The 27,301-nt window shown below is 41.9% G+C and overlaps 2 protein-coding genes across 9 annotated transcripts in view; both read left to right on the plus strand.

The window, feature by feature from the left end:
• Positions 1-212: 212 nt before the first annotated feature.
• Positions 213-8,359, plus strand: sh3bp5la (SH3-binding domain protein 5-like, a). Its single transcript, XM_082553016.1, has 6 exons — positions 213-928; positions 1,326-1,388; positions 1,996-2,124; positions 3,842-4,006; positions 6,073-6,246; positions 6,456-8,359. Exons 1-6 carry the CDS (start codon positions 707-709, stop codon positions 6,999-7,001), a joined length of 1,299 nt encoding a protein of 432 aa, XP_082409142.1. The 5' UTR covers positions 213-706; the 3' UTR covers positions 7,002-8,359.
• A 74-nt stretch (positions 8,360-8,433) lies between these two features.
• The window catches only part of gabbr1a (gamma-aminobutyric acid (GABA) B receptor, 1a), a 126,969-nt gene continuing 108,101 nt past the window's right edge, over positions 8,434-27,301 (plus strand). For 3 of the 8 annotated variants that reach the window (XM_082553000.1, XM_082553006.1, XM_082553008.1), the window contains exons 1-4: positions 8,434-9,221; positions 11,530-11,616; positions 11,878-11,942; positions 19,613-19,751. In XM_082553000.1, coding sequence (XP_082409126.1) covers positions 11,538-11,616; positions 11,878-11,942; positions 19,613-19,751 — 283 coding nt within the window. In that variant the 5' untranslated portion in view covers positions 8,434-9,221; positions 11,530-11,537. Of the gene's footprint in view, positions 9,222-9,243; positions 9,610-9,665; positions 9,814-11,006; positions 11,417-11,529; positions 11,617-11,877; positions 11,943-19,612; positions 19,752-27,301 lie in introns of those variants that run through there. The other 5 variants (XM_082553002.1, XM_082553003.1, XM_082553001.1 and 2 more) reach the window with 5 other exon arrangements.

The raw sequence follows: 27,301 nt of genomic DNA on the forward strand, positions 1-27,301 counted from the left end.
AACAAAGTCATATCTTGTACAAACAGTCATCATCTTGTGCCGACGTGTAATTAATTTATTTGCACAAGACAATTTGCTGTAATAAGCTTATTATATACCTTGTTTTTTTGCATGGCAAAAAATATTTGAATTCAACTCCAGAGCCCTTAGATCACCTGTCTGTCGCAAACCTTCAGATAGCCTCCATAAAATTAACAGCATTCACTGCTGTAGTGCAACTACGGTGGCCACCCTGGCTCAAATCTTTAAGTGCGTAGCGCTTCTATTCGCCTGTTTACCTCATTTGTAATGATGATGTGAGGCCGAAACCGCTAGCTAGCTAGCCTAGCTAAAGTACTGAAGAGCCGGTAAAGGATGGAGGGAAAGAGGCGTGTGTCGGGGGGTACATTTTGATAGCCCCCCCTTTTAGTTCTCATCTCCTGGCAGCGGTTTGTTCAGAAAAGCAGCCGTCACGCTTTCATTTAGGCGCTAGCCTGTTAGCATGCTAGGTGCAGGCAAGACTAGCTTTAGTGGGTTTCAGTGTGGTTTAATATGGCAGATAGCAAATTCAACACCACTCCTGACCGCTGGAATAATTTTTTAATTTACCTCTACTTAATAACCTTCGGTCGTTGTTCATAGCACCGGGTTTTTAGGTCAACAAACCCCGCCTGCTGTTGAAGACTCCTTAGCTAACGCTGGTGCTAACCCAAAAGTGTTGCCTGGAATGGAGCCAGGCGACCTGCGAGAGAGCCCCGCCGGCTCCGGGGAATCGGACGTAGGGGAATGGAGGGAGTGTATTGAGGAGGTCAAAGCCGCGGAATGCGATGGAAAGACTCAAGAAATGGCGCTCAGAGACACCTGCGAGGAAGGAGAGAGTGACAAACAGAAAAGCCCCGGAGAGCAATTACACAGTCCGTATGAAGAGGAGTTGGACCCCAGAATCCAGGTACCTCAAAATTCGGACTTTTTGTTTAATCTATTGCTGACCGTTAAACATCCTTCAGCTCTATTATTATATTAATCAGCCGCTTTTAAATTACTGTTACCTACACCTGGGTGTGTACATCCGTGATTACTTTCGATTTAGTGTGACAGAAAGGTAGTAATGTATTCAAATGAGCACATGTTCATTATTCATTTAAAAGATAATGTCTTCATAATACGGTAATCTGTGCAAATCCCTGTCAGATCTGAAGTGATTATCCTGTCACCAGTGTAACACACCTCTGACGTGTGTCACCTTACACTCCCAACCTATTAATCATCGCCATTACAGTCAAATAGTACTACTAATGCTTTCCCAATATAAATACGTGAGATACATATACTGTGTTTTTCCACAGGAGGAACTGGAGCATCTCAATGAAGCCAGTGCTGAAATCAACAAGCTAGAACTGCAGTTGGATGTAAGTGTAAATACGTAATAGATAGAAAGCTATTCAGTTATTACAATCATTGTAAAATATAACTATCAAATAATCTCCTATTATCTTTTTTTTTATTTTTAAATGGCTTCTCTTCTGTCCTCCTGTGTTTGTTAAATGTTTGGGCTTTGGTCAGTTTTCCACTGTTTTCCAACCTTCCCAGAATAGTAACTGATAGGTTAATTGGTGGTGAATATAATCAGTTACAAGTCTGCGTGAAATGTATGACAATTTAATAAGACTTGCCCTGCTTTTCTTGTCAGATTAAATAAAATTGCTTTGATGTTGACAAAACAAACTCATTATAGATGTGAAAAACCATTTATTGCCACCCTGGGAATTACTTCTCAATGTGTTTGTGTCTAAATATTTTATTAGTCTACCCCGAAGGTGCTAATGAATATGATAATTTTGTTTTTCAATATGTGTAAAGCACAGACTCTGGAAAAGTGTGAGCTCTTAAAATGGAAGATGTAGTGTTGCTTTTTGACACTCACTGAATCGGCTGCCCACTTCCTGTGTGAAATCGAATTAGTTGCTGCATTACAGGTAAATCTAATCCTGTCATTTTCATGCATTGATCGTCCAGGATGCCAGATCGGGATACCGGAAGATCCTCACAGAGTCTGCCCGAAAGCTGAACGCTCAGAGCTCTCAGCTCGGCAGCTGCATTGAAAAAGCGAGACCATATTATGAAGCTCGGCGCCTTGCCAAAGAGGTATACACAACAAGGTTTACATCTGTTTTCTCTGCCAAATGGAAGATGTGTTACAGACATGCATGTTTTTACTGCAGCATCTGGATTCAGGAGTGAGAATCAGGTGTTCTGCTCGAGGCGAGGGAAAAACAAACATCGGGTGCTGCAGTTTGTGAACGTGCACAAGTTCTGAGTAGGGAAGGGAAATCTCAGTGCAAATGTTTTTTTGCTTTTTTAAATTATTTATTTATGTTTTTTTGGAGAAACGCACTGATCCCCAGTGTAAAATGCATCTAGGTCTAAACACAATTTAGATGCAAGGTGCTTGTTCTGTTCCTTTACGAGCTCTAGTTTTGGGCGATTTTGCAAACCAGTTAAATCTACAAATCTGAAGTGTAAATCTGCGTTAACTCAGAAAACCATCATTGGTGACATCAGCGAGCATATCTACTGAAACACCGGTGTGTTCACTGTGTGCCTGTATGACTGTGTGTATAATGACACAACGCTGACTTGGATGTGATGAAGCTCGCGATGTCATCTACGTGCTGTGTAGTTACGTTACAGCTAGCTGGCTAACCACCCACGTGTTGGTTGTTACTGTGGAAAATAAATGTCACTTATTAATATTTGCCGTGTGCCATTAAATCATCTACTGCTGGCTAACCTCAGTACTGTGTGATCTGATGTTAGCACACACAGGACAGTGGCCTCTGTGATGATTACGAAACTTTGAGCTGTGCGTGTTTGTCATTGACATCTTGTTTTCTTTTCTAACTGGATGTGACAGATGGGTGGAACTGACTGTAAAACTGCAACCTCATTGGCGACTGGCCAGTGTCTAAAATTGAAATTTACATTACCTGGGCACAAGTGGACCCTGTTACACTCAGACCTGCAGAAACTTTAACATTGATGACAGTTTGAATTTGCCTGATGAAGTAATTTGAAAAATGATCACCCAAGTTATCAAATCAGCTCTGGAGGTTTAAATTTCACTGATCACTTGCTCCTTATATTGCACCTTACAGCATATATAACTTGTATACAGCTGTATATATCTGTGTTTTATCTTTGATTGTGAAGTAATTTTAACGTAAAAATCTACATGCTTCTAATGGAGAGATGCCAAACTGTTTTTCATTGTTCTTGTAACAGTAACAATAAAGATCTATCTTATCTTATCTCTTAGATGAACTAGCCAACCTGGTCCAGCCTGTCATTTGTCTGTGTTAGCAGGCGCACTAGCATTATCTAACATTAGCCAGAAGAGAGAGCGAGAAAAGTTTCAGATTTGATCCCAAAAACCCAACAACCTTGGACAAGCAGGTCTTTCATTGACGTTAATGATTAGTGAATTCCATTTCTAAGATTGTTTTTGACGCTGGGAGCAGAAGAAAGGCGCTGAGACAAAGCACCTGGGAATTACAACAAGCGTCACATTCTTTTCATTTTTGCTGAAAATTTGACCCCAGTCCTTCACATAGAAATCACATGTTCGAGATATGCAGGGAACAACGTCTCATGCATTAAAAGTTACCTAACACATTCAGACTGAAAGGCAGTATTGTTTTCCTGTAATTGCATTGACCTAGAAGTGTTTTGAATATAAAAACTATGATATGCAAACTCATTTCAGCAGAGAGATGACTGTAATTGGATTGAACAGAACAGGGGTGTTGTGTCCTTGTCGTAGTCCACTGCTGTAGGTTGTTAAAGGTGCGTCTGCTCTCCATAGGCACAGCAGGAGACTCAGAAGGCAGCTTTGAGCTACGAGAGAGCCGTTTCCATGCACACAGCTGCCAGGGAGATGGTCTATGTGGCCGAGCAGGGCCTGCTGGCTGATGGCAAGAACACCCTGGATCCCACCTGGCAGGAGATGCTCAACCACGCTACCGCCAAGGTAGAAGAGCAGTTTTAAGATGCACGGCTAAACAGAATGCTTTCATTTCTATTTGTCACCTCAACAAGGTTGCTATAGTTTTACCAAACAATGCAGAGTTCAGTCATCTCTGAGTTTATCTGGGTAGAGTCAGAATTTTGTCTGATTATTCTTGTTAGGTTTTTGCTCTCCAGTGTTTTTTGCGTGCACACATGCACACCATTATTTTTCTCCGTGATCTCGCTGCTCTGCTGTCTGCATTGTTTGTGGAAAAATAAGTGTGCAGATAAGTGTAGTGATTCTTGGCAGCCTTGGATATACTCACAAACTCACTGTTGCTGGGTTACAATTGCCAGACTCAACAGAAAAGATACAGACAGCTGGTGAACTTCAGTGCCCTCTCAGCTGTAACATGCAGCATGGATGACATGATTTTCTTGGCCTTGAGTGTCACAGAACTCTGTAAATGCTTGACTTGTTTCTTCCTTTCAGTTACAGCACAGTTTAGATCTAAGTGTGATCTGGCTTCTAGATATTATATTGATAGCTGGACTAGTTTGATATTGCTACAGTAGTTTCAGTCATCTGCAGATTTTAGAGAGAGCAAAATGAGTGCTCTGAAAATCTCGCCAACTTTAGTGAAAACTGTGAATGCCTTTAGCTGTTTAAAAACACATTATGTTATCACTCTGTGTCTTGGTAGCCAATAGAAAGCTAGTATAATGCTGTTACCCTGGCTGCTGTAGTCCTGCAAACATAACTTTACTCAAATTATCTATATCACAATAAAAAGATGGACGAAGTCACGGCAGCATCAGCCACCGGTTTTGATTTTCACTCAGCAAAACCAAAGTACAAACTCCTTGGATTGGCTGTACTGCACAGAACGACGTATAGTTCCTTAAGAAGACGCAGTAACGGCGCTACACGGTGAAAAGGTCCGTTCAGTGATTCTAGTTAGCTGAAATGAGGCCTAGCAGACACAAATCAGCTACACCCTTGCATACACCCTTTGACCTGTAAAACTGTGCATGTTAACATGGGAGCTTATAGGCACCGACTCACTTTTAGAGTCAAGCTTAAGTGACCCCCGGAGGAACCGCCATTAGGGCACTTTCATTCACTTACATCTTCATCCTCACAGGTCACCTTTTGTTTGCACCAAATGCTTTGGCTTATGTCGGAGAACTACACTAGTAGACAGACCTGACACGTGGCACCCCACTGTGTCAGCAAATATTTGAAATCTGATTATATAGCTGAATATTTAAAAACATTGAACCTCAAATTTCGGATATAAAAAAACTGCATTTATGGGATCACGAGTAAAATAAGATAAAAATTTCATCTACCATCATCTTTGCTGTGGCAGAATTTTATTTTTTATTTTTTTAATGTCTCTGGCAATAAACACCTACCATAATGTGTCAGAGTCAGAATAGCTGCTTAGTGGAGGCCCATTGATGTTGAAAGAGAGGTGAATGATCGATGTTACTCTAACTAGGGAATCTAAGTGGACAGTTATCAGCCGAGTACCTGTAGGTAACCGATGTCAAGGCCCAACGTTTGTCTTGTTCTTAATTTTTCTTCTCCTTTTCTCAAGTCTACCAAGTCGTTCAGGCCTTGAAGTTGGTCTTGATGGTTGGTAGCTTGTGTCTAAAGGAATATCCTAAAAATCCATAACTTCCTGACGCTTTGGTGTAATATGTATTTGACTACTTAGAGTTTGTGTGAGGGCCTTTTAAACAAATAATCAAGTGTCATTTCATTTGGCAGCGCAGACACAGAAAGTACAAAGTCTTGAATTGTGCTTTATTGTGCTATTAAAATGTTTCCAGAAATTTAGAAAAGACAACAATAAAGAGTGTGCCTGAAACTCTGTGGACAGGCATTTACAAACTAAACAAGAAGCCTTTTCAGTTCTTTACTTTTTTAAGAAAATAAGAACTAATGAATGAACAGTGAGCTAAATGGTTGGGAATGAAGATCAAGGCAACGTTTATGATAAAACCAGTCATATTTGCATTAAGAGAAATGCCGTTTCCTGTTACTGTTATAATACCGTCCGTCTCCTGTGTCTCTCGCAGGTGAACGAAGCCGAAGAAGAGCGTCTGCGCAGTGAGAGGGAGCACATGCGTGTCACGCACGCCTGTCAGGAGGCCGAGGCGCGTGTGCAGATGCTGCAGAAGTCCCTCAAGAGAGTCATCATCAAGTCCAAACCTTACTTTGAGCTCAAGGCCCAGTTCAACCACATACTGGAGGTAACACAAAGAGCCCAGTGAGACCTCTGTTTAGACACCTTCTGTTTAGTGTTTCCTGCACTTAGAAAGCTTTATCTGCTGATTTGGCAAAAGTTCTATAATATATTCAGTATTTTATGGATTTACTGGAGGTTACTGGAAGGTTATTTTCCTACTGGCATGAAATCAATGTTGAAATTGATGATGAAAGTTGCTTTGTGTGACTCCAGGAGCACAAGGCCAAAGTGCTGCAGCTGGAGCAGCAAGTAGCCAAAGTGAAGACCCGCTATTCCATCGCCCTGCGGAACTTGGAGCAGATCAGCGAGCAGATCCATGCTCAGAGAGGGCGGGACCCGGGCGAGGGGGGAGGACGCCCTTCTATCTGTGTCGGGCGGAGCCCCCCTGTCGGAGCAGAATCTGACATCAAGGTTCAGTCTGAAGGCGGAGCCTGTGGCGGCGCCATTGGAAGGGATGGAGTGGACGCATCCATCGACCTGCTGGAGAGATACAAGGAGAAGGAGCATGAGAGGGAGAGGGAGCGAGCTGGCTCGGATTCCCTTTCAGTCTTCAGCCTGCAGACCATTGCTTCTGACCTCGAGAAATACGACTCCATCGAGCACCTCGGGAATCTCAGCGACGTGGGGAGCATCACCGGGGATGAAGGGGAGAAAGAAAAAACCAGAGTGACCAATAAGAGAGACAAGCTGGTGGAAACGAGCGCCAAAGAGCGCCAGCAACAGTTCTATAAGCAGCACCACCGAAGCTTCAGTTTGTGAGGCTGTCATAGAAACAGCTGCTGTAAACAATGCAAAAATAAAAACAGCAATCCACACTAGGATAAACTTCCCTCATTAAAAAGGTACCAAACAAAAGTATGAGACAGGGAATTAAGTGAAAAAGAAGGAAATCTGCAGCGATGGGTGTAAATAAGCACATGCACATTATTCTAAAGCTGAACACAGTAAACAGTGTAGCCTAGTTAGAACACTACAGGATCTACAGAGCTTACATCCCTGCAGGACAAGTATTCAGTATATTTACTCCTCTGAAGGATTCTGGGTAGAATTTGTTCCTTGAGCATGAAGGAGCAGCTAAGAAAGATGAAAAGCCTTGTTTGAACAGACATATTTAAAAAGGCATCATTTTTTGCTTTCCCAGGCTAATCGTTGATCTAACTTGGTGAGACTGGTAAAAACATTCTCCCTCGTCCTCCTCTGTTGCTTCCTCTCCAGTCGAGTCGAGTCTCATCAGCGATTGCTTCAAGGTAGAAGGTCGCAGGGCCCCTGAGATCCCCACCTCCTCAGCGAGTAGGGAAGAATGTAAAAAACGTTTCTTTGTCAGTGCAGAGTGAAAGCATGTTTGAATCCTTGTTCCATGTGTTTATTTCCTGTAACATGCTGCAAGTTGTGCTTTTTTTTTTTTTTTTTTTTTTTTTTTGGACGTTTTAGCACGAGAGAATGCGTTTTTTGAAAATCCCTGAAATGAGTCTTAAGGCAGCATGCACTCCATCATTTCGGTTTTTGAGCGCTGCTTGCTGAAACAAACACTGACACAATCAGCCTTATTTGTTTTATTTAACTTGGTGTTGTAACACTGGAGTGTCATGATCCAGATGATTTGGATATTGTTTACATTTGTGTATATTTTTTGCCCTTGTTGTAATTTGAGGTGTGCCTTGACACAAACAAATTTAGCTTGAGTAGTAGTTTGTTGTAATCTCAGTTTGGAACCATTTAAATATGAAGTGAGTGCCCGTTTTATGATTTTCAAATATTTTTAACAGCCTGACTGATTTTTGACAAGAATTGAAAGAGTTCTGATGATGATTTTTTTTGGTTCTTTTATGATTGTACTTTGTCAAAGAAGCAAAACAATGAAGTCAGAAAAGAAAGACTTGTAAATTTGTGTAATTATTACAAAGCTGGAAAATACTGACATGTACAGATGTTGAATCTTTGCTGTACAGATGTTCTGAGTATCGCAGACATATTTAAAGTCTCATTATTGTCAGTTTATCTGAAAAACCTCACTTTTCACCGCTGTCTTAACAGTTACTTTTCACCCTCTGAATCGCATTTGTGAGTTAGTCGGATTGGATTGTCACACCTGTAATCAATAAAAGCAGATCCTGCTGCCTGGCCTTCTGTTCTTTCATGCTGAATTCAGTGGGATGGGAATTTGTGAATTTCTTCCCTCGCCTTGCTTCAATTATTCAGCAGACATATAAATATGAAGCAGGATCGCGAGAAGATGGAAGAACGGGGAGAGGCTGATTTAATAGATGACCAGTGTTGTGGGGATGACTGATTGCTGCCTCGTTGACTTAAGCTCCAAAGAGCTTTAGAGAAAGGCTTAACAATGTAGACCGCGTTAATACCACAGCGCCATATCTGCACCTCCTCGTCTTCCTGCCGTCGAGATAATTATCCACGTGGACTGAATCTGCAAGCTCATAAATCCAAAGCCGCTTCTTAAGATTGTGCTATGTTTTTGCTGTTGTGGGGCTTTAGACGTCGGCATGTTTCATCTTGGAAAGGAGGGAAAGAAAAAAGATGCGATAAATGCGTGAGGGGGGCTGTTACGCACGGCGCGTCTCCATCATGACGTCGTGAATTAGCTCAAGATCGTAGAGGTGGAGAGAAAAAAAGGAGGGGAGTGTGGTGAATCGCTGTTTCGTCGTTTATGGTGGGCTTGCGTTTGTATATAGTGGATGTATGGGACTTTTTTTCTCTATGGATTTTTTTGTCATCTCTTCTCTTGGCCATGCGTAACTGCAGTACACGGAAACAATCCGAATGAGAGCCGTCTCGTTTTTGTAAGATTCTGTTTAGGCACGGAGCAGCTTGCACATTTACTGTATAGCCATATTAACAGAGCCATAAAAATTGTTGCAAAGATGCATATTTCTACCAAATAATCTGACACCGGGCTTTTCCCCTGGCGGGTCCCACCCGGAGGACTTACTCTTATCTTCACTGAGCGCATCGAAACTAATAGTAAGTACACACATGCTACAGCTTTGCTTCAGGGCGCTACATGCTATTAGTGCTGTAGGTCGCGATGTTAGAGCGCATTTATTCAGGAGACGCTCCATTTCCCGTGCACGGAATCTAGACAGCTGTCACATTTGAATGCAAGAGGCGTTCATTTTTTCGATGGGCCTGATTTGTTTTGATCCAGCCTGTTTGCATTTACATTTTAAAGCCTTTTAGAGACAGAATGCGAGCTCTGCTCCTGTTTATGCAAGACGCAGCCGCTTTAGGCTGATGACATTATATTTGGACATCCTTTCATAGGAGGGCTTGTTAATATGGTCGGCCTTCCTCTACAGGCCATCACGGATTCCCTAGTCAACACCCGACGAGCAACTACCGGCAGCTTACGGTTGGTGGCACCCTTACTGTGACCCTCACGTCTCTGTAGTTCATGCTCAGCCATGCACAGAATGCAGCATCTGAGTGTGTGTGCATGTGGAACCGCCTGAAAATAGCCCACTGTGGGCTATTCTCAACATCACTGTGGTGCTGAAATGGGCCGGATCAGTCCTTATCCAGCGCAGCTTCCGGCAGCAGACTCGCACAAGGAAGTGTAGGCAGTGTGTATGCAGCAGTGACATTGGAAGTGGATGGGATTGAGGTGTGAGAGATGTTTCATGTAGTAGTTGTGTTTTGGAGGCGCTGTCCGTGGTGCTGAAGCCTTAATTGCTTTTCCAGCTCGAGGCCAGTCGACAGGCCCCCTTCTTTCCCCTCTGTCTGCTCAGTGCCAGGACAGCCTCAGCTGATGGAGTCGGCTGGCTTTGTGCCGTTAGGCTGCTCACTCACACAGTTTGCTTTTATCCGGCTGGGTGTGTGATCGCTGATATTAATGACTCCTGCTGAGCTGTCCTTCTTTCTCTCCCTGCTTCCCACACGGGACCAGAGCGCGCGCACACACAAACACACACACCTATAATATGCACGCTCTAGTGGTGGTGTCTACCTCCTGCATGCTTCTTGTCAGTGAACTCTAAAAATACACTGGTTAATGCTAATGAAGTTTCCAGCAGAGTTTGTCTGCCTTCCACAGGCAAGCCTCGCTGCCATCTGTCTCCCTCACTGTGGTGCTTTACTTTGTTATCCCCCTCCACCCATCCCATCCCATTCCCCCCCCACACACACACACACTTGATCAATCCCTGTACTGTCATGTTAAGCGTGAGAGTGTTTGGATGAGTTTTGTTTGGCAACCTCATAAAGCGGAGTTTATGATTCAAAACTGCAAATGAACAGCTATATATAGGGTGTTTATCATCGATACTGTATGTGTGTCTGTGTGTGTGTGTGTGTGTGTGTTCCCCTGCCTGCCAATACTCCAGGGGCTTTGGGACTCCTGGGTGTTTTCACTGTTTTCTGGTAAGAAAAACATACTTTTTTGTCTGTTGTCATGAAGTCTGTGTACACATTAAATTCAGTTAACCTAAGACATTTTGTGATGTGCATTATGACCAGTAAATTCACACTTTGTGTAAAGAGATTTCCCATATTGAACTCTGGTTACAGGTGTAGAATTGCAGCATATATGAACATCAAGTTGTATGAGCCCCTTTTGGGGTCCTAAGGGAGCTGCCAAGTTTGATGAATTGCCTCAAGTGAATAAAAAAAATCAGGGCATGTGTGCAGACCTCTGTAGCCCACTCTTTATCTCTGCTTGAGTGCTGCATGAACTGCTGCTGACATTATGGACCCAAATCTGTGATCAAACTGTTGACGGTGTGGTGCTTTCAGTGAATTGCTCAGCTGAATCATTGTTCCTTAAAAGCCTGTCAACACACCAAATAGCGGCACTCATCTTGCAAAAAGAAAGCTTTTGCAGCCACACTAGCTACAGCCATACTAGCTATTCTGGATATTTTTCTACTATGGAAGAGAAGAAAAGTCTGTTGAGTTTGCTTTGGTGTGAAATGGGGATCCACTTTGCAAAAAAATATCAGCGTCAGCCATCAAAGCCTGAGCTGAAATCTTGTCTACAGGGCTTTTGAAATGAACCTGAGCCGTCTGCACGGTGAATACAAACAGAAGCAGAGAGAGAGAAAAGTGGACTCATCGTGCAGCTTATCCGCCAGGTTGAAAAGGGAGCTTTTTTTTTGCCAAAAGGTTGATGCAGTGAAGCGAAAATGACTGCATCTGAGAACAGAGTGTGCGGCATTAATACTGTAAGGATATTTCCTCAGTAACCCATTTCTTTTTTGTCTCTTCCGTCTTCTCCCAAAACTCTTGATTTCCCGTTTTAAAACCTCTCTCTCTCTCTCTCCTCCTTCTCTTTCAGATCCAGAAATGGCACGGCTATTGTTTCTGATTCTTCTCTGTGCTCTTCCATCTCTCGTTGTGCCCATACATAATTCATCAGCTGGAGGTAATTTGTGTGCAGGAATCGGTGTGTGTGTGTGTGTGTCTGTTTACAATATGCAGTAATGGACAGAAGTAACTCCGCAGAGATTGCTAAGTGACCCGAATGAAACGCTGCAATTTGTGCAGCGAGGAAGGCGTCAGTTAAACTGATAATATATCATGTTGCTGTAATATATCTGCATTATCTGGAGACAGAGCTTTCTTTCTATGCGCTTATCGTCCTTCATTCTGCCTCCTCCTCCTCCTTTTCCCCCCTTTCCCCCAGGCTGTGCCATCATCCGGCCTCCCAGGGATGGTGGGATCCGCTATAGAGGCCTAACACAAGAACAGGTACAGAGAATCTGGTTACTGCAGAGTATTGAAGCTCATCATTCAAATCAATCACATGAGACTGCTGCCAGTTTGAAGATTTCAAAACAAGTGACACAGAAGTAGATTTGTGTCTGTTAAAAAATAAATAAATGTAAAAACATCTCATATAATTATTCACCAATATGCACCTGAAAATATAAAAACAGGCATTTAATAAATTTGAAAATGTGGTGCAATTAACTTTTCTTATAGATGGCTTTTTTTTTGCAATGACTTGTATTAATTTGGTTATAAAATAGGGGTTTGAGGGTGTTGGGGAAAGGAAAGATTAATAATTAAATAAATTGATAAATATAAAATACTCCATAAATGTGTAAATATCATGTTAGGCCACCAGACGTAATATTTAAAAAAAGAAAAGACATAACTACTTTATAAAATGTGAAAAATGTGTATTTTGCATTTAATTTTCATTATTTTATAACAATAATAAAATAATGTAACAAATTTTTTTATTGCTTTTGGAAAATAAACAGAAAAATAAATAATAATAAATTTACAAACAGAGAAACAAGAATACGAAAGTGAATTAAATTAGAAATATCATTTTACATTCTGTAAATGATTTAATGTTGACTGTTGTGCTGTAAATCATGTACCGTCTACAGGTTTTACCTTTGGTGCATTTAATTCAAAACGTTCTTTTAAAAATTGTTTTTGAATGCTTATTTTTTTGGGTATTTTCAATCCTCCGTATCTTCTTTGAAGATGACAAAATTCACCGGTGATTAAAACTTTATGAAGAGAGAGATTTTAGCTAACGGCTGAATGATTTTACACAACACACTGACTAACTAGAGAACACATGTGAGACCTGGCAGGCTGCAGCTGTTGTTCGAAGACACCACGAAAGCCTGTGTTTACTGGAGGAAAAGGAAGTTTATAGCTCATAACCAGCAGAGAACATCTCAAACCTGTCGTCTGGCACTCCAGCTTTAAATGCTCAGTCACACATGCTGTACCAAACGTACAAACAATGAGCTGCGCTCTGAGGACAGGACAGTTTTGCCAAGACCACTTGCGAGCTTTTGTAACTGATAATGGCAGCGAACTGAGGTGTGACAGTGCAACAGCAATCAATAAGGGACAAATGTCTGTGTTGTCAGTAAGAAGTGTCCAAGTCAGTCCCGTTAATCACTGAGCCAAAATTTTACAGAAAAAAACCAAAAAACTAAAACGTAGCAGGTTCATTTCCTCTAGCATGAGTGACATGAAGTTATTTACAAATGAAAACTTCCAGTGTGAGTTTGACCATAGACTGTATATAAAAGATGAACTCGGCATTTTGAAACCTCAGCATTAGCATTTTGGGCACTGTCATGTTTTATTTTAATGAATTAAGTTTTTGAGGCAGAAATGGAAAATATTGGATAACAGGTTGGAGTGCTAAGTTATCGCCAAATGCTAGTAAGCTTGGTTGGTCATAAACTGTATGAGTGCAATGCAAAGACATGCATACCTGCTAATTTAATGGTAAGTGACAAACTAATACAATTCCAGAGTTTCACTCCGCAGCACTGAGGCACAAACTTCTTGAATGAGCTGTAGGTCCAGCAGACACCCGTCAGTGGGAGCACCCACTGCACACCGGTCCTAAAGGGGGAAACTATCCATAGAGGGTGACACTGGTTTTATCAGTAGGCTGTAAACATGTTTATTTTTGCAGTAAAGTTGGACATAATGTGGGCGTCTATGTGGAGTTCTGCACATGGCTATTAGTGGAATTGCAGATTTTGGCACCGGCTTCATTTTTCAACCCAAGAAGTTTCTGCTTAAGATATAAAAATTGCATCCAAAACTTCCACAGCTCCCATATGCTCAACAGTCCCACAGAGCATGTTTCACAACCTTGAACATGACATTGTAATAGTTTCTCATGAGATTTAATGTAAAAATTTATAAAGCAAAAGATCCTTAATGATCTAGTTTAGCTCTAACATACGGCCCAACATGCTACCATGAAACTGGCTTCACATAAACATTCAACTTAACTGTTCCAAAAACTCTGCGATTGGGCTCTCAGAGATATTTTTTGCTGTAGCTGCATGCCTCGTTCCAGTTCAGTGACTTTCTGAAGCCTCTGTTTACTCGAGCTGTGTACAGGGTGCCGCAGCACTGTGCAAACTACAGCTACAACCTGGCAGGCCAAAATTTTATCAAGCGTTTAAAGTGATATGCCAGCTGGATTAAAGTGTGCATGGGGATGGATTCGTCCCACAGGCCTTGATTTTGATGATGTCGGCTGGAGTACTGTTATCTTAAAGTGCCCAGTGATATGAGTGTGTGGACAGGGCCAGTGCTGGAAAGTTAATTAGTACGTTTACTCAAGTACTTTACTAAAGTAGTGGTAATTAGGGATGGGTATCGTTTAGGTTTTATCCGGTGCCAAACCAGTACTTTTGAAACGGTGCCGGTGCTTAAAGAATGGAGAACACAAACTTTGTCCAAAAACCTCTCATGTTTAACTGTTTTCCACTTTTTCTTTGGTCATTTTAGCCTTTTTGGCCAGGGTGAAGGGAGCATCTGCCATCAAACAAGAAGACAGCCGCATGTAGCTATGATGATGTTTGCTAGTTCACCTTACCTGCATTAATGTAATAACGTGGTTAGCCTACTCAACGTAAATTACACACGAACAACATTAAGCTCCTCACGCAGAGAAGAACGGCTGCTGCTGCATCATCATCCTCATCATTTCTGCTACACTGGCAGGGCTAGGGGCCAGGACTCTCCTCTTCGTGTTTTTGGGGATGTTGCATAACAGGCAACCCACCCGCAGTAGATGCGCTCGGTGTGAGGTCTCGCAGCAAGCTATCAAATACGGTGCATTTCTCGGCTTTTATAAAAAAACGCAATGCGTCGCCAGGTGTTTCATCAGATTCGAGGTGTTACCTCCTTTGCACAGTATCACAGTATCACCTTAAAGCACTTGTTGCTGCTGAGTTTGCATCTTTTGCTGTGAAGTACAGCCAGACTTTTGACTGCTTCGCTTTGGGCATTTTTAATCTGTAGCTCTGCTCTAAAAGAACGTACATACCTGGGCCCGCCTACTATCCTCGGAAAGGTAAAATGATTGGCTAGAATCCAAAGTGTATCACAGCTCAGGGAAAAAAAAGCACCGAAGTGTGCGCTGCTTTTCGGTCTGGTTACTACCGTTTATGTCAGATGGCACCGGATACCGGTACCCATCCCTAGTGGTAATGCACTTAAGTATTTCCATGTTATACTACCACCTACTCGTACTATACTACATTTTGGATGCAGATGCACTTTGTAAAAATCCAATAATACTTGATTCTGTATATCAGTAAGATTTAAGTGTTAAACACATCAATGCATCAATAATTGTGATCTGGTAATTTATTATTCTTGACGTTAGAGTTCATGCTCAAACTTTTTGACCCTTTACTAAACGCTGCTACATAAAGTGATGTTTAAACAGTAAAACAACACCACTTTTTGTGTATTATATCTGACTAAGAACGCAGGGCGGCACACAAGCCTGAAAATTGTTTTAAACATCTCGGAAACAGCGATGACTCTTTGCGCTTTGATGATGGAAACTTGGCAGTTTGATTGAAAGCATGCGTCACTTCAGTTTCTGAAGAGCAGTCCCTCGGTGGCTTTTAAACAGTCACTACAGTCACTGACGTGGGCAGTGAATGGGAACATGGCAGTGTGTTAAAAAATGATTTAAGGGCAAAGCGCACACACACGGATACACCAACCAGCTCTGATAACAGAGAGGGATCAGAACAGGAACTGGATGCTGAGCGATTCGATCAAATTCTTTATTTTTGGACTCTGAACGGTACCGAGGCGACCGAGTTGACACCAAATGAGAAACAATGAATCGGCTCAGTTGCAGCAGAAGTAGCTGAGCATGTGCTTATACAGAGATTATATGAAAGGAGTGTTTGGCAGTACTGTGACACTGAGAGCGGCTCAGGAAAAAGTCTATTTCATACTCAAAAATAAGTCACTTTTTACTTAATTCCTTCAGAAACATGAAAGACAATATAGACACTGGAAGTTCAAAGTCTTGTGAATATTTTAAAGGTTGAATGGAGTTTGTAGCGCAGTGTGAGTCAGAGGAGCTGAGCAGGTTAGAGTGAGCTGGGAGGAGTGTAAAAAAAAAAGGGAGGGTTAAACTTGGAGGGATTTTTAAAGCTGGATTTCTCAGCATGAGCCACGTTTATAGTGTCATTATTAGCAGAAATAATAATGATGCTTCAGAGAAAAATGCAGCAATGACCTGCTGCCATTAAGACAAATCCACTTTATTAACTAAAGTAAGATTGCCTTGTTGCTTGATATAAAGAATGATCCTGTTGTGATTGGTGTTCGTTTACACCACGTTTACAGCTTGGCTTGAGTAAGGCACCCTGTCTATGATGAGTAGTAATGGTATAATTTAAAAACACTGGTGGCCCTGCCAGGAGGCTGCTACCCCTCAACCTCCAGCCAGTAGAAATTGTTAGGTGGCACAAATCCTCTGGAAGTACAAGTTTGAGAACACATAATTCCCAGGTCTCAGTCGATCTTAGTGGGGTGCACATGAGCCTTAGTGACTTTATTCAGCATATCAATTCAAAAAGCACATGGCTAAGCAAGAACCAGGAATAACACGTGCTAAAATTCTAATAAACATAAACCACTGAGAGCGCAGGCATCTCCTACGCCTGGTATTATTGCTTTATGACCATTGTGGTTTTTGATTGTTTGTAAGTCAAATAGCCTTTTGATGCTGTTTTTGCTGGATGGTCATAAAATAAAAGTGTATCAGCTGTTTTTTTTTTTTATTTTATTTTTTTATCTTTTCCTCAGCACAAAAGAATACTGACATCTTTCTCGAGTTAAAGGTTTTCAGAAAATTTGTCCTGTGACCTTGACCTTGAGGTCAAGTAGATACACCTGTGTTATCAATAAGAAAATTCTACGTTGCCTGATTCTCAAATTAACGTGTTCACAAAGTTCTCCGACTATTCTGACTTCCAGCTCTGATTTATTCGCAGTTCCATTCAGTCAATAGTCAGTCAGCTGAAGCTGTCATTTACATCAAATTAGCGGTCGGCCTCACTGACCACTCAAAGCACTTAACAGCATAACCAGACTACAGAATCTCAAGCAAAATCTTAAAATGCCCCAGATTTCATTTTCCTAAACAGATAAACATCACTTGACAAACACGCCGAGTCTGACATTAGTTGGACAAACTATGGATTTTTATGGCTGAAGATCAGTTGAATAGAAATCGAGAGTTTAGTGGTTCCACATGAAAACTGTTGGTTTTTTTTTTTATAGCTTTAAAGGGAACTCTGTCCATTTGGAAAAAGAAAGCTCCATCAATATTATCTGGTTATTACAACTTTAGAATCAGAATCAGAATCAGAATCAGAATGGGTTTATTGCCAGATGTTGAGGTTTACAACATTAGGAAATTGCTGAAAAAAAAAGCTAATGGTTCAGTTTTAGAGAACTTACTGTATCACAGTGTTTCTCAAGCTGTGGGGCATGGAGCCACCGCAGGTCAGCTGGTGACGATCAGAGAAAAAACAGGACGGAAATATAATGAGTGTTTGCCTGTGCTATCATCCCGAGCTTTATTTCTCTAAAAATTCAACTTGGATCCCATTTTATTTTTAATGTTTTTGAAAAAAATAGTGTGTGGTATTATTAATGTTTCTTTTTCTCTTCTTTAAGTGAGGGTACGCCAGAACAAGTTGGAGATCCACTGACTTATCAAGTCATTCAGAATTTAGTGGCTCTGTGGAAAATCTTGAAGTTTTGCTTAAAAAAATATATGTTTCATAGGTCAGCCTTTGCTGCATCAATTTTATGAGTTTGTATATTAAACATTCATATTTTAGAAAAAGAAAAAAGTCAAAGTGCTTCAGACTTGCTATCGTGACCTGGTATTGCTTCAGCTTAGTTGCTGAGTTGTCTGCTCCTGCCAAGGTGTGGATAAAAGCACTGAGGTTGGCTCAGAGGGACGCCACTTCTCGCTAGATCTCATCCTGCAGTTCCTGCTTTTAGCTAGTACTTAGTCCTAGCTAGCTAACATCCCAGCTAGCTGCGTGTTTGACACGAGCCTCTGTTGGGGTTGATGCCCGATTCCTTCTGAACAGTGATTTATTTATTTATTTATTTATTTGATTAACTGGGTCATGAGATCTGCTGTAGAATTTGTGCAATACATTATGTAAACACCATAAGGCGAGTGCCATTTCGTTCCATTATATTCAAAAGGAAGCAGACATTTCTACAGCTGATGTTCCCAAAATAGGGAAGCTAGCAAGAAAACAGTCTGGATAGATAAACAGCTTTACAGGCCACAGGAAACATATGTCAATTTGATTTTTGGTGTAAACTGTCCCTCTTAAAGGTTGGGGGCAAAAAAAATCCAAAACACATTTTATTCTACTTGAGGATTATAGAAATACAGCCACACTATTACATCACATAGAAAAGATTTACTTTAGACACACATGTCTTCCTAATTCAGATAAATATATTTATCATCTTTGCAAATAGGTACTGGGCAAACTTTTGATATTAGAAGCTTTTTGGATTAAGGTGGCCACATTTCAAACTGATATCTAACCAATGGCAGATCTGTGAAGTTTGCAAATGTGACAACGTCCTAGATATGAAATAATATGGTGTTCTGTTGCAGTAAAGCCCCAAATGACATTTACTTTTACCCCCTCATTTTAGAATGAACGAGTAATGAATATACAAAACTTTCATAAAAGTGTCTCAGTCGTTACAACAGTTAATCCTTTAATGCCAAGAGTGTCATATTTGATCCATGAGATCTTCATCATTGTGTGATTTTTCTTTTTTAAAAACCTAACTCCCTTATATATTTGTTTAAGATAAACAAACTGAGAAATTAATGTAGCATAAAATGATCCAATTAAATCTCATTTAATCAAATTGATATTTAATTGAATCTTTTATTTCATTTGTCAGAGGCTCCATTAAACATTCTGCTTTGCAAAATTTGAATTTTCTAGCAGTTATTCCATCGTTCAGGCTTTACTGGGTTAAAATGATTGCACATGCACTGTAAACTGTAAACTGCAAGCAGTGAAGCTTTTCTTCAACATGAAAACGGTTCCTTAGTTTCAAACTGCTTCCTTATTGTTCGTTGTTCAAATGTATGTATGCAGCTATGACCAAAGCCATTTAAAATGAAACATAAACCTTTTTGGCTCGCATATGTTTCCGTCCCCTCACAGGCAGAGGAGATGTAATTCAGAGAGCGACAGCACATCAGTTCAGACAGTATCACACTAAAATGTTTTCCCTTGTCGAGCTTTACTGTCGTGGCCATATGGCACTGTGACACAGAATGAAGAGGCTTCTTAAGTGAAGGAGAAAAACTTGCATGAAAAAGCAGGAACTGCAGGATGAGATCTAGCGAGAAGTGGCGTCCCTCTGAGCCAACCTCAGTGCTTTTATCCACACCTTGGCAGGAGCAGACAACTCAGCAACTAAGCTGAAGCAATACCAGGTCACGATAGCAAGTCTGAAGCACTTTGACTTTTTTCTTTTTCTAAAATATGAATGTTTAATATCACACTTTCCTTCCCCTGATCTCTCTGCCCCTGTTCTCGTCACAGATCCGCAGTGTGCAGATCCTGCCTGTGGATTATGAGATCGAGTACATCTGCAGAGGCAACCGAGTGATCGTGGGACCGAAGGTCAGGAAGTGCTTACCCAACGGCACGTGGACAGACATGATGCAGGCCAGCAAATGTTGTAAGTCCTCTTTGGTCTCATTCCCATTCCCTTTTCCTCCCGTTCCTCGTCCTTCTTTCATTTTTCCTTTTCCCCCTGCAGACAGATCTTGTGCACAATAATCAGCTCTTAAGTGTCACGTCTGCTTAATCAGCATCAAATTAAAACCACACTTACGCTGAAATGAAATCCCAGTTGTTTTGACAGTGCTTCACCACCCTCCCTGTTTACTCTTTACACAAAGGAAAGTGTCACATACTGTGCAGCGTTCACTGTCGCCGTCTCCAAAACCGACGGCGGTTTCCAAAGTAAAGTGAACTGATGCAGTCTGACTTAATGAAATGAAACCACACATTTTAATTTGTGTGGCTGCCAGCATTTGTTAGCATCATTTTAAAACTCCACTTCCCCCTTAGGGTGAAGGTAGCTCAGCACTGACATGCCATCACTGTTTAAGTTAAACCAGAGCCAGTCCAGGAGAACCATTCCACTTCCTGTTAAGACCACAGGGCTGCATTTCATCAGGGGCGCTCATGAGTAGAAGTGTATGGAGCTAAATGGGTAAAATAGTTATTTAATTTCATTTAAGCTTCGACAACTAATCTAAAAAATACGTCTAAATGGAAAAAAGAAAAAGACTCATGTCCTTTAGTGTTTCTTACACTGAAGCTGATTTAGCCCTAAAAACACTAGCAATCTGCTAATGCACGATGAATGATACATCAAGGATTTACCACAGGACTTCCTCTTTTTAAAGCAACTTCTTAAAGTGATAAGGAGACATTAGAAAGATGGTTACATTTTAACAGAAGCCTCGACGCGTGCAGAAGAAGCAGCCAGTTGTGGGGGTTGAAAATGATGCTGTCTGCTGCTACAAATTTTTCCGCTGCTGCTTGCTTCATGCCTGAAATTAAAATGGCAGCTTCTGTAAAGTGGCTTAGGTGCTGCGATGTCTCTAATACTCTCAGAAATATATTTCACCAACATCAGAACCAGTAACACAGAATCTAAAAATGCAACCGTATCTCTTGATCCTTTCTATCAAAAACAAAATGTTTGTCCCACAAAATGCATTAACACAGAAATGGCTCCAAAAGGCCCCATTTCTTCTCAACTTGTCTAAAAATCATGTTTTCTTGAGCATTTAGGGGCCGTTTGGTCAAAGTGGAACTTCACCCAAAGCTCTGAGCCTAACTCCATCCACTGCATAGTGAGAGGGGTGGGGAGAGGGTGTGAGAGTGATTTGCAGACTGCGTAAAATACAGAGCAGCACCCGAAAGCAATTCATTTCCACCTGCCACAGAGTTATGAATTCAAATGGAGGAATTTTCCCTCCAGAATCTTCCGAAACAGGCTTTAATGTGGCGGAGGATCACGGTGGTCGGAAGCCATATTCATTTAAGCCGTTAGTTCATGGACATGGTGACGTGATGTCACCTCAGCGTTAGGTTGCTGCCAGTCTGAGCCAGAAGTGATCATATTTAGACGACAGGGCCGAGTTGTCAGCTAACACTGATAGAGTGTGCAGATACTGAGACATGTCTCTACAGAATAATGAAGTAATACAATGTCACTCATCAAACACCGGAGCTCTGTTTTCTTGGGCGGTCTGTCTCACACCGCGGCCACATTGTCACACAATTCCATTAAAATGCTCCAAATGGCACCAACAGCACAAACACAGTGGAGCAGTCCAGCTCAATGATAGGACACCCATCACAGTAGCCACGCCCCCAACTTTAAGCCTCACCAGTATTCAGGTGGAGTTTGACCACCATACATCGATTACGAAAGGAGGAAACTGTTGTGGCCTCAAGATGTTTATTAGTACGTTTGGTTAATTTAACACAAGAGTCTGTGGTGACCGGCTTTGGGAGCCGGAGGAACTCCAGTGTTTTGGTTTCTTTCTCTCTCCCTCCGTCTCGCTATCAACCGGTCATCCTTCCTTCTCCAACTATGCGCTGATACATGAGCTAATTCCAGCCTATTATGTGTTTTATTCCAGTACAGTTATATGATTTAGTTTGAAAGCTTTTCCTTAATGTTTAACACGATAGACTTGGGTATTTACACATATGGAGCATCATTTGTGCTCATTCGGAGTTTTGTTTGTGTCTGCCTGGCAAATATAAGTGCAATATTTACTGTTTTAGCTCAGTTTCTCCTCCAACTCTGGAGAGAAATACTTGGTCGATGAAATACTGCTGTCTGTGTTGCTAACTCTGTCTGTTTGGCACTTGGTGCTGAGTACAGGGAGTGTACTGGGAGTTCATAAGAGCTTTTCTGCTGACAGTTTCCTGCTGTGGCTGAAAATGATGCTGAGTGAACCAAATCCAGACAAATCTTGTGTATAATATTCAGTTTTCAAGTGTCCTGTCTGCTTAATCAACAATCTTAATTTAAAGCCAAAACTACAATGAAATAAAGCGTCTGATGTTATGACAGCAAAGATTCACGGGGAGCTGTCTGTGCAGTCTCAACCTGCTTTTAGCCTTTTTTTGGTGTCTACCAACTCCTGCTGTGCACTTTGTTTGGCACTCGGTGGGGGTTGCTTTTATACATACCACTGTTAAACTACAATAGCATTAGGTAACATTATTTCTCAAAAGTAATGCAACATATTTACTGCAGTTTAAAGTAACCTGTTACATTACAGTAATACCGACTGAGTTGGAATACTTCATGGCTTTGCTATTAATAGTGGGCAGTTCTTCCTCTGTGATTGCTCATGGAGGATCTTCTGTGTAATACTGCAGAATCTTTACCTTCATCGTCAAGCTCCTTGTTAAATATTAAAGCTCTCATAGACCTCAAACAGGCTGAAATGCTGCAGCGAGATGTTAAGAGAGCTGTGCATAAATGTGTCCCCAAACCTCCATGAGCTGTTTAGAAGTGTGATAATGATCTAATAATAATGATATGATAACATTTGAAGTTACTCCTGTTAAAGATGGTTCTGAAAGCTACCGAAACACTGAGTGTACTCAGGTTTTCACATCACTGTAAATAAAACTGTAAACATGAGTGCAAATAAAATTAAATGCAGCTGAATTAACATGCAGAGAAAGAGTAAAACTTCATCTGGGTTTATAAAAATATTTTGAAACACATCTGATGTATTAAACTCGAAGGTCTTAGAAATACAAAAAAAAGCACATAAGCAGGTTAGTTTCTCAAACAAAAGGCGCCTGATATCAGACACAGTCATCTACCCCGACTCTGCATCTGTAACCAGCTAAACACATAAAAGAGACTGAAGAGTTAATCATGCCTGTGTGTGCTGACTCAGCAGGGATGGGCAAGGTGAGAGAAATTATCCAAAAGTGATACAGAATACTCGAGTACCTCATTACGTTACACTGGAATCTACGGTGAATTGTTGCCTGTGTCTGGTTCTTGTGTTTTCCTTTACATAAATAAAAACATTTAAACCATAAACTGGTGCACACAATAACAACAGCACTAACAGGTTACTGCAGTGTTTACTCTTTTCACATGTGGTTACTTTTCATGTCTTTGCAAACATGTTTTTAACTGGTTATTAAAGCAGGAGAGTCGTGCACCATCTGTTTCCTCAGGTATCCGAGTGAGAATATTTCCAGTATTTATATTTATATACATGTACAGTCATGTTAGGTCTTTTAATGAATTTCAGGCACTGAAAGGAGTTCTTGTCCTACTTCCTTGTAAGCCATTCTACCCTTGGTGATGTTTCACTCACATTAGTCCCCAATGGTTTTACTGACCAGGACTGTGGAAAAGATGCCAAAGGAAGAGACTGCAGCATGGTGAAAAGCAAAAGAATGAACGTTATATTTTACATAAACCCTTTTTTTCTGAAAGAAATAAAGATGTAACCCATTTGTAATCACTGATATTGTGATATTTTGACATCTTTACATATTTTAATTATACAACTCTAGTACATGTAACCTTTCCCTCCCTCCATAAACTGACTGGCGCAGAGCAGATCGTGTTCAATGAATTTTCGGAGGTGTTTCATCTGAAAATAGCAGCTCGATTTGGCCGGGCACAATAGGAGAGCAGTGAGAGGGCCAAACCAGTAAAGCTGTAGCCAAACAGTTAAACAGTGAGCTGAAACCACTCCATGAGTCCAGACACTGCTGTAATTTCCCCCCGCTATTTTAAAATTGTCACATGATAACAAAATATTAGTATTCAAAATACTAATTACAGTTATTTTACATTTTCTAGTTTTAAAAGAGCCATTTTTACATGAAGCTTTCAGGTCATTTAAAAATCCATCCTGTTCTGTTTATCCAGTTCAGGGTGTGCAGGGGGGCTGGAGCCTATGCCAGCTGGGAGTGCAGAGGTGGAGCACACCCTGGACAGGTCTGCAGTCTGTCACAGGGTTGGTTAGCACTGTCGCCTCACTGCTTCCTCTGCCTACATCTCCAAAGACAAGCATGTCAAGTTAGTTTAAACTGATACTTCCTTTAAACTCTAACATAAATATGAGTTCAGTAAGATGAGGTACTAATAAAAATGATCCTAAATGCTAATAATACTATGATGTAGAAAACTGCTCTTACCATCACAAAGAATATTACCATATGGCCAGAGGGTGCCTCTCAGCAGCTGCAGGACTGTTTTGACAGGACTAACTGGGATATCTTTGAACATCAGGACTTGGAAATGTTCACAGACAGTGTCCTCTGCTATATAAAACACTGCATAGACACTGTTACAGCAGTCAAACGGATCCGGGCTTATCCCAACCAAAAGCCCTGGATGACCCGGGAGGTCAGGCAGCTGCTGAAGGAGAGGAACATTGCGTTCAGGTCTGGCAACAGGGATTACTACACCATAGCCCGATCCAACCTGAAGAGAGGCATCAGAGAGGCAAAGGGGGACTATAGGAGGAGGATTGAGGACCATCTGAAGAGTAATACCAGCCGGCAGGTGTGGCAAGGCATCCAGCACCTAACCAACTATAAGATCAATCTCGGAGCTGCGGACGGTGACCTGGAGCTGGCAGAGGAGCTGAATATCTTCTTCGCCCGCTTTGAGACCAGGGTACCAGAGGTATTGGAGCCACAGCAGCAACACGCCACCCATAGCAGCACCACCCTCACCCTGGAAGAGCACGAGGTGAGGCGCATGCTGCAGGCTGTTAACCCGAGGAAGGCGGCTGATGGTGTGCCAGGTCGAATATTGAGGGATTGTGCAGGACAGCTGGCTGGGATCTTCACCAGGATCTTCAACAAATCCCTCGCACAGGCGACTGTCCCACTCTGCCTGAAGTCCTCCACCATAGTCCCCTTGCCTAAGAAGCCCCACATCACCGGCCTGAATGACTACAGACCGGTGGCACTCACCCCAGTGGTAATGAAATGCTTTGAGAAGCTGGTCCGCAGACACATCACAGCAGCCCTGCCCCGCAGCCTGGATCCACACCAGTTTGCCTACAGAGCAAACCGATCCACGGAAGACGCTGTAGCCACAGCACTCCATGCTGCATTAACTCACCTGGAAGAGCATGGTAGCTATGTGCGGATGCTCTTCGTGGATTACTGCTCAGCTTTTAACACCATCCTTCCACACAAACTGGTGGCCAAGCTACAAGACCTGGGGCTTCCAGACAGCACCTGCATGTGGATCAATAGCTTCCTCTCGGGCCGTAGACAGAGAGTCAGAGTTGGCCATCACACATCCTCAGCCCTGAGTCTCAGCACTGGCTCACCCCAGGGCTGTGTGCTCAGTCCACTGCTCTACTCTCTCTACACACACGACTGCACTCCTCGCCACCACAGCAACATCTTTGTGAAATTTGCAGATGACACCACAGTGGTGGGGCTCATTTCCAAGGGAGACGAGTCTACGTACAGAGACGAGGTGGAGCAGCTGACGTCATGGTGTAAGGCCAATAACCTCCTCCTCAACACTTCAAAAACCAAAGAACTCATAATAGACTTCAGAAGGAAAAAGGCAGAGATCCAACCACTATTCATAAATGGGGACTGTGTAGAAAGGGTGGCAAGCTTCCGCTTCCTGGGAGTCAATATAGAGGAGAACCTTTCCTGGAGTGTGAACACCTCCGAGCTGCTGAAAAAGGCCCAACAGAGACTGTACTTCCTGAGAATTCTCAGGAGGAATAACATCACACAGAGACTGCTGGTGTCCTTCTACAGAGCCACCATTGAGAGTGTTCTAACTTACTGCATATGCATCTGGTACACTAGCTGCACAGGGGCTCAGAGGAAAGCACTCCAAGGGATCATTAACACTGCCCAAAAGATCACTGGCTGCCCTCTCCCCACACTGGAAGTTCTACACAACGCCCACTGTTTTAAAAAGGCCCAAAACATCATAAAAGACACCTCACATCCTGGCCACTCCCTGTTCGAACTGTTGCCCTCAGGCAGACGGTACAGGGCAATCAGAGCAAGGACTAATAGACTCAAACACAGCTGTTATCCAACTGCAATAACACATCTGAATACTACAAAAAAATGTCCATCACGCCACTCTTGTGTTAATCTATGCACGGTCTGAAGCATGTGTGTGGGAATGTATGTGAATGTTTTACTGTTATATCTTATTAGTATTTTAAGTATTCTATCTATTTTATTTATTGAATTTTATTGTTTTATTTATATTTTGATATTGCTAGGGATGATGCAATGATCGGGGACCATTCTTCATTTCGTTGTTCTCATGACAATGACAATAAAGTTTCTGATCTGATCTGATGTTCGCTTCTACGCCGCTCGTTATAATACTAAGGCAGGAACTGTGATCCTCTGATTGTTGCCATCGACCCCATGCCTTCTTACTAACGCAGACTTGTGCAGATTTTATACTTCCTCATTCAACAAGGCGACGCTCTGATAAACTGTAAGTGAAATGTTAGCGTGAGGAGACCAACAGTCAGTCTTTCCTTCACTGACCTGGTTGCTTCTGAAGGCCACGAGAGGCCGTTCAAGCACTGGAACAAAATGAGTTGTTACATTTGGACTCCTGCACCGTCCGACTCGGCCCTCACGTTCCAATGGTAGATTAAGCTGACTGACAAGGCAACAGAGCAAAATTCATACTGCTCACAAAAGGCTGATGTGAAACATCCATCCAGCTGTAAGCTCTCCTATTCCCAAAGCATTCCCTGCTCCTTTTTCTCATTACAAAGAATACTAAATGAAACCTTTTTGGTAAAGGAAAACTCTTCTGAGTGTAACTGAGCTGCAGCATGTTTTGAAGCTCTACTTTTACTGCTCAAGAAATGTTCGTTTCTAGTTCGTCAGCCACCCACAATACTGAACATCCATGAATACTTTTAGTGGAATTCATGCAATGCAAAAGCCAATACAGTACTGTGCAAAAGTCTTGAGCCACCCATCATTTCTTTATATTTTGCTACAAGAATGTAAAATTATTTCAGCAACTTATTGAAAGACATGCAGTTCTCCAGGCTTCATAAAGGCTCTTCAAAGCTCTTCTTTGGATGTTGGCTGCTTTCTGTTCAGTTCTCTGTCGAGTACTTCCATAGTGTTGACGTTTGGACTCTGGGGAGGCCAATCCATGCCTGATAGTGAGCCATTGTGGTTTATTTT

This window comes from Aulonocara stuartgranti (genome assembly GCF_965226115.1).
Source record: "Aulonocara stuartgranti genome assembly, chromosome: 11".
NCBI classification, from domain to species: Eukaryota; Metazoa; Chordata; class Actinopteri; order Cichliformes; family Cichlidae; genus Aulonocara; species Aulonocara stuartgranti.

Excerpts from the sequence above, each read along its gene's own strand:
- sh3bp5la (XM_082553016.1), top strand. The coding sequence starts at position 707 with ATGGAGCCAGGCGACCTGCGAGAGAGCCCCGCCGGCTCCGGGGAATCG. Across the intron at positions 929-1,325 it reads AGTTGGACCCCAGAATCCAG|GAGGAACTGGAGCATCTCAA; the intron begins GTACCTCAAAAT and ends GTTTTTCCACAG. Across the intron at positions 6,247-6,455 it reads AGTTCAACCACATACTGGAG|GAGCACAAGGCCAAAGTGCT; the intron begins GTAACACAAAGA and ends GTGTGACTCCAG.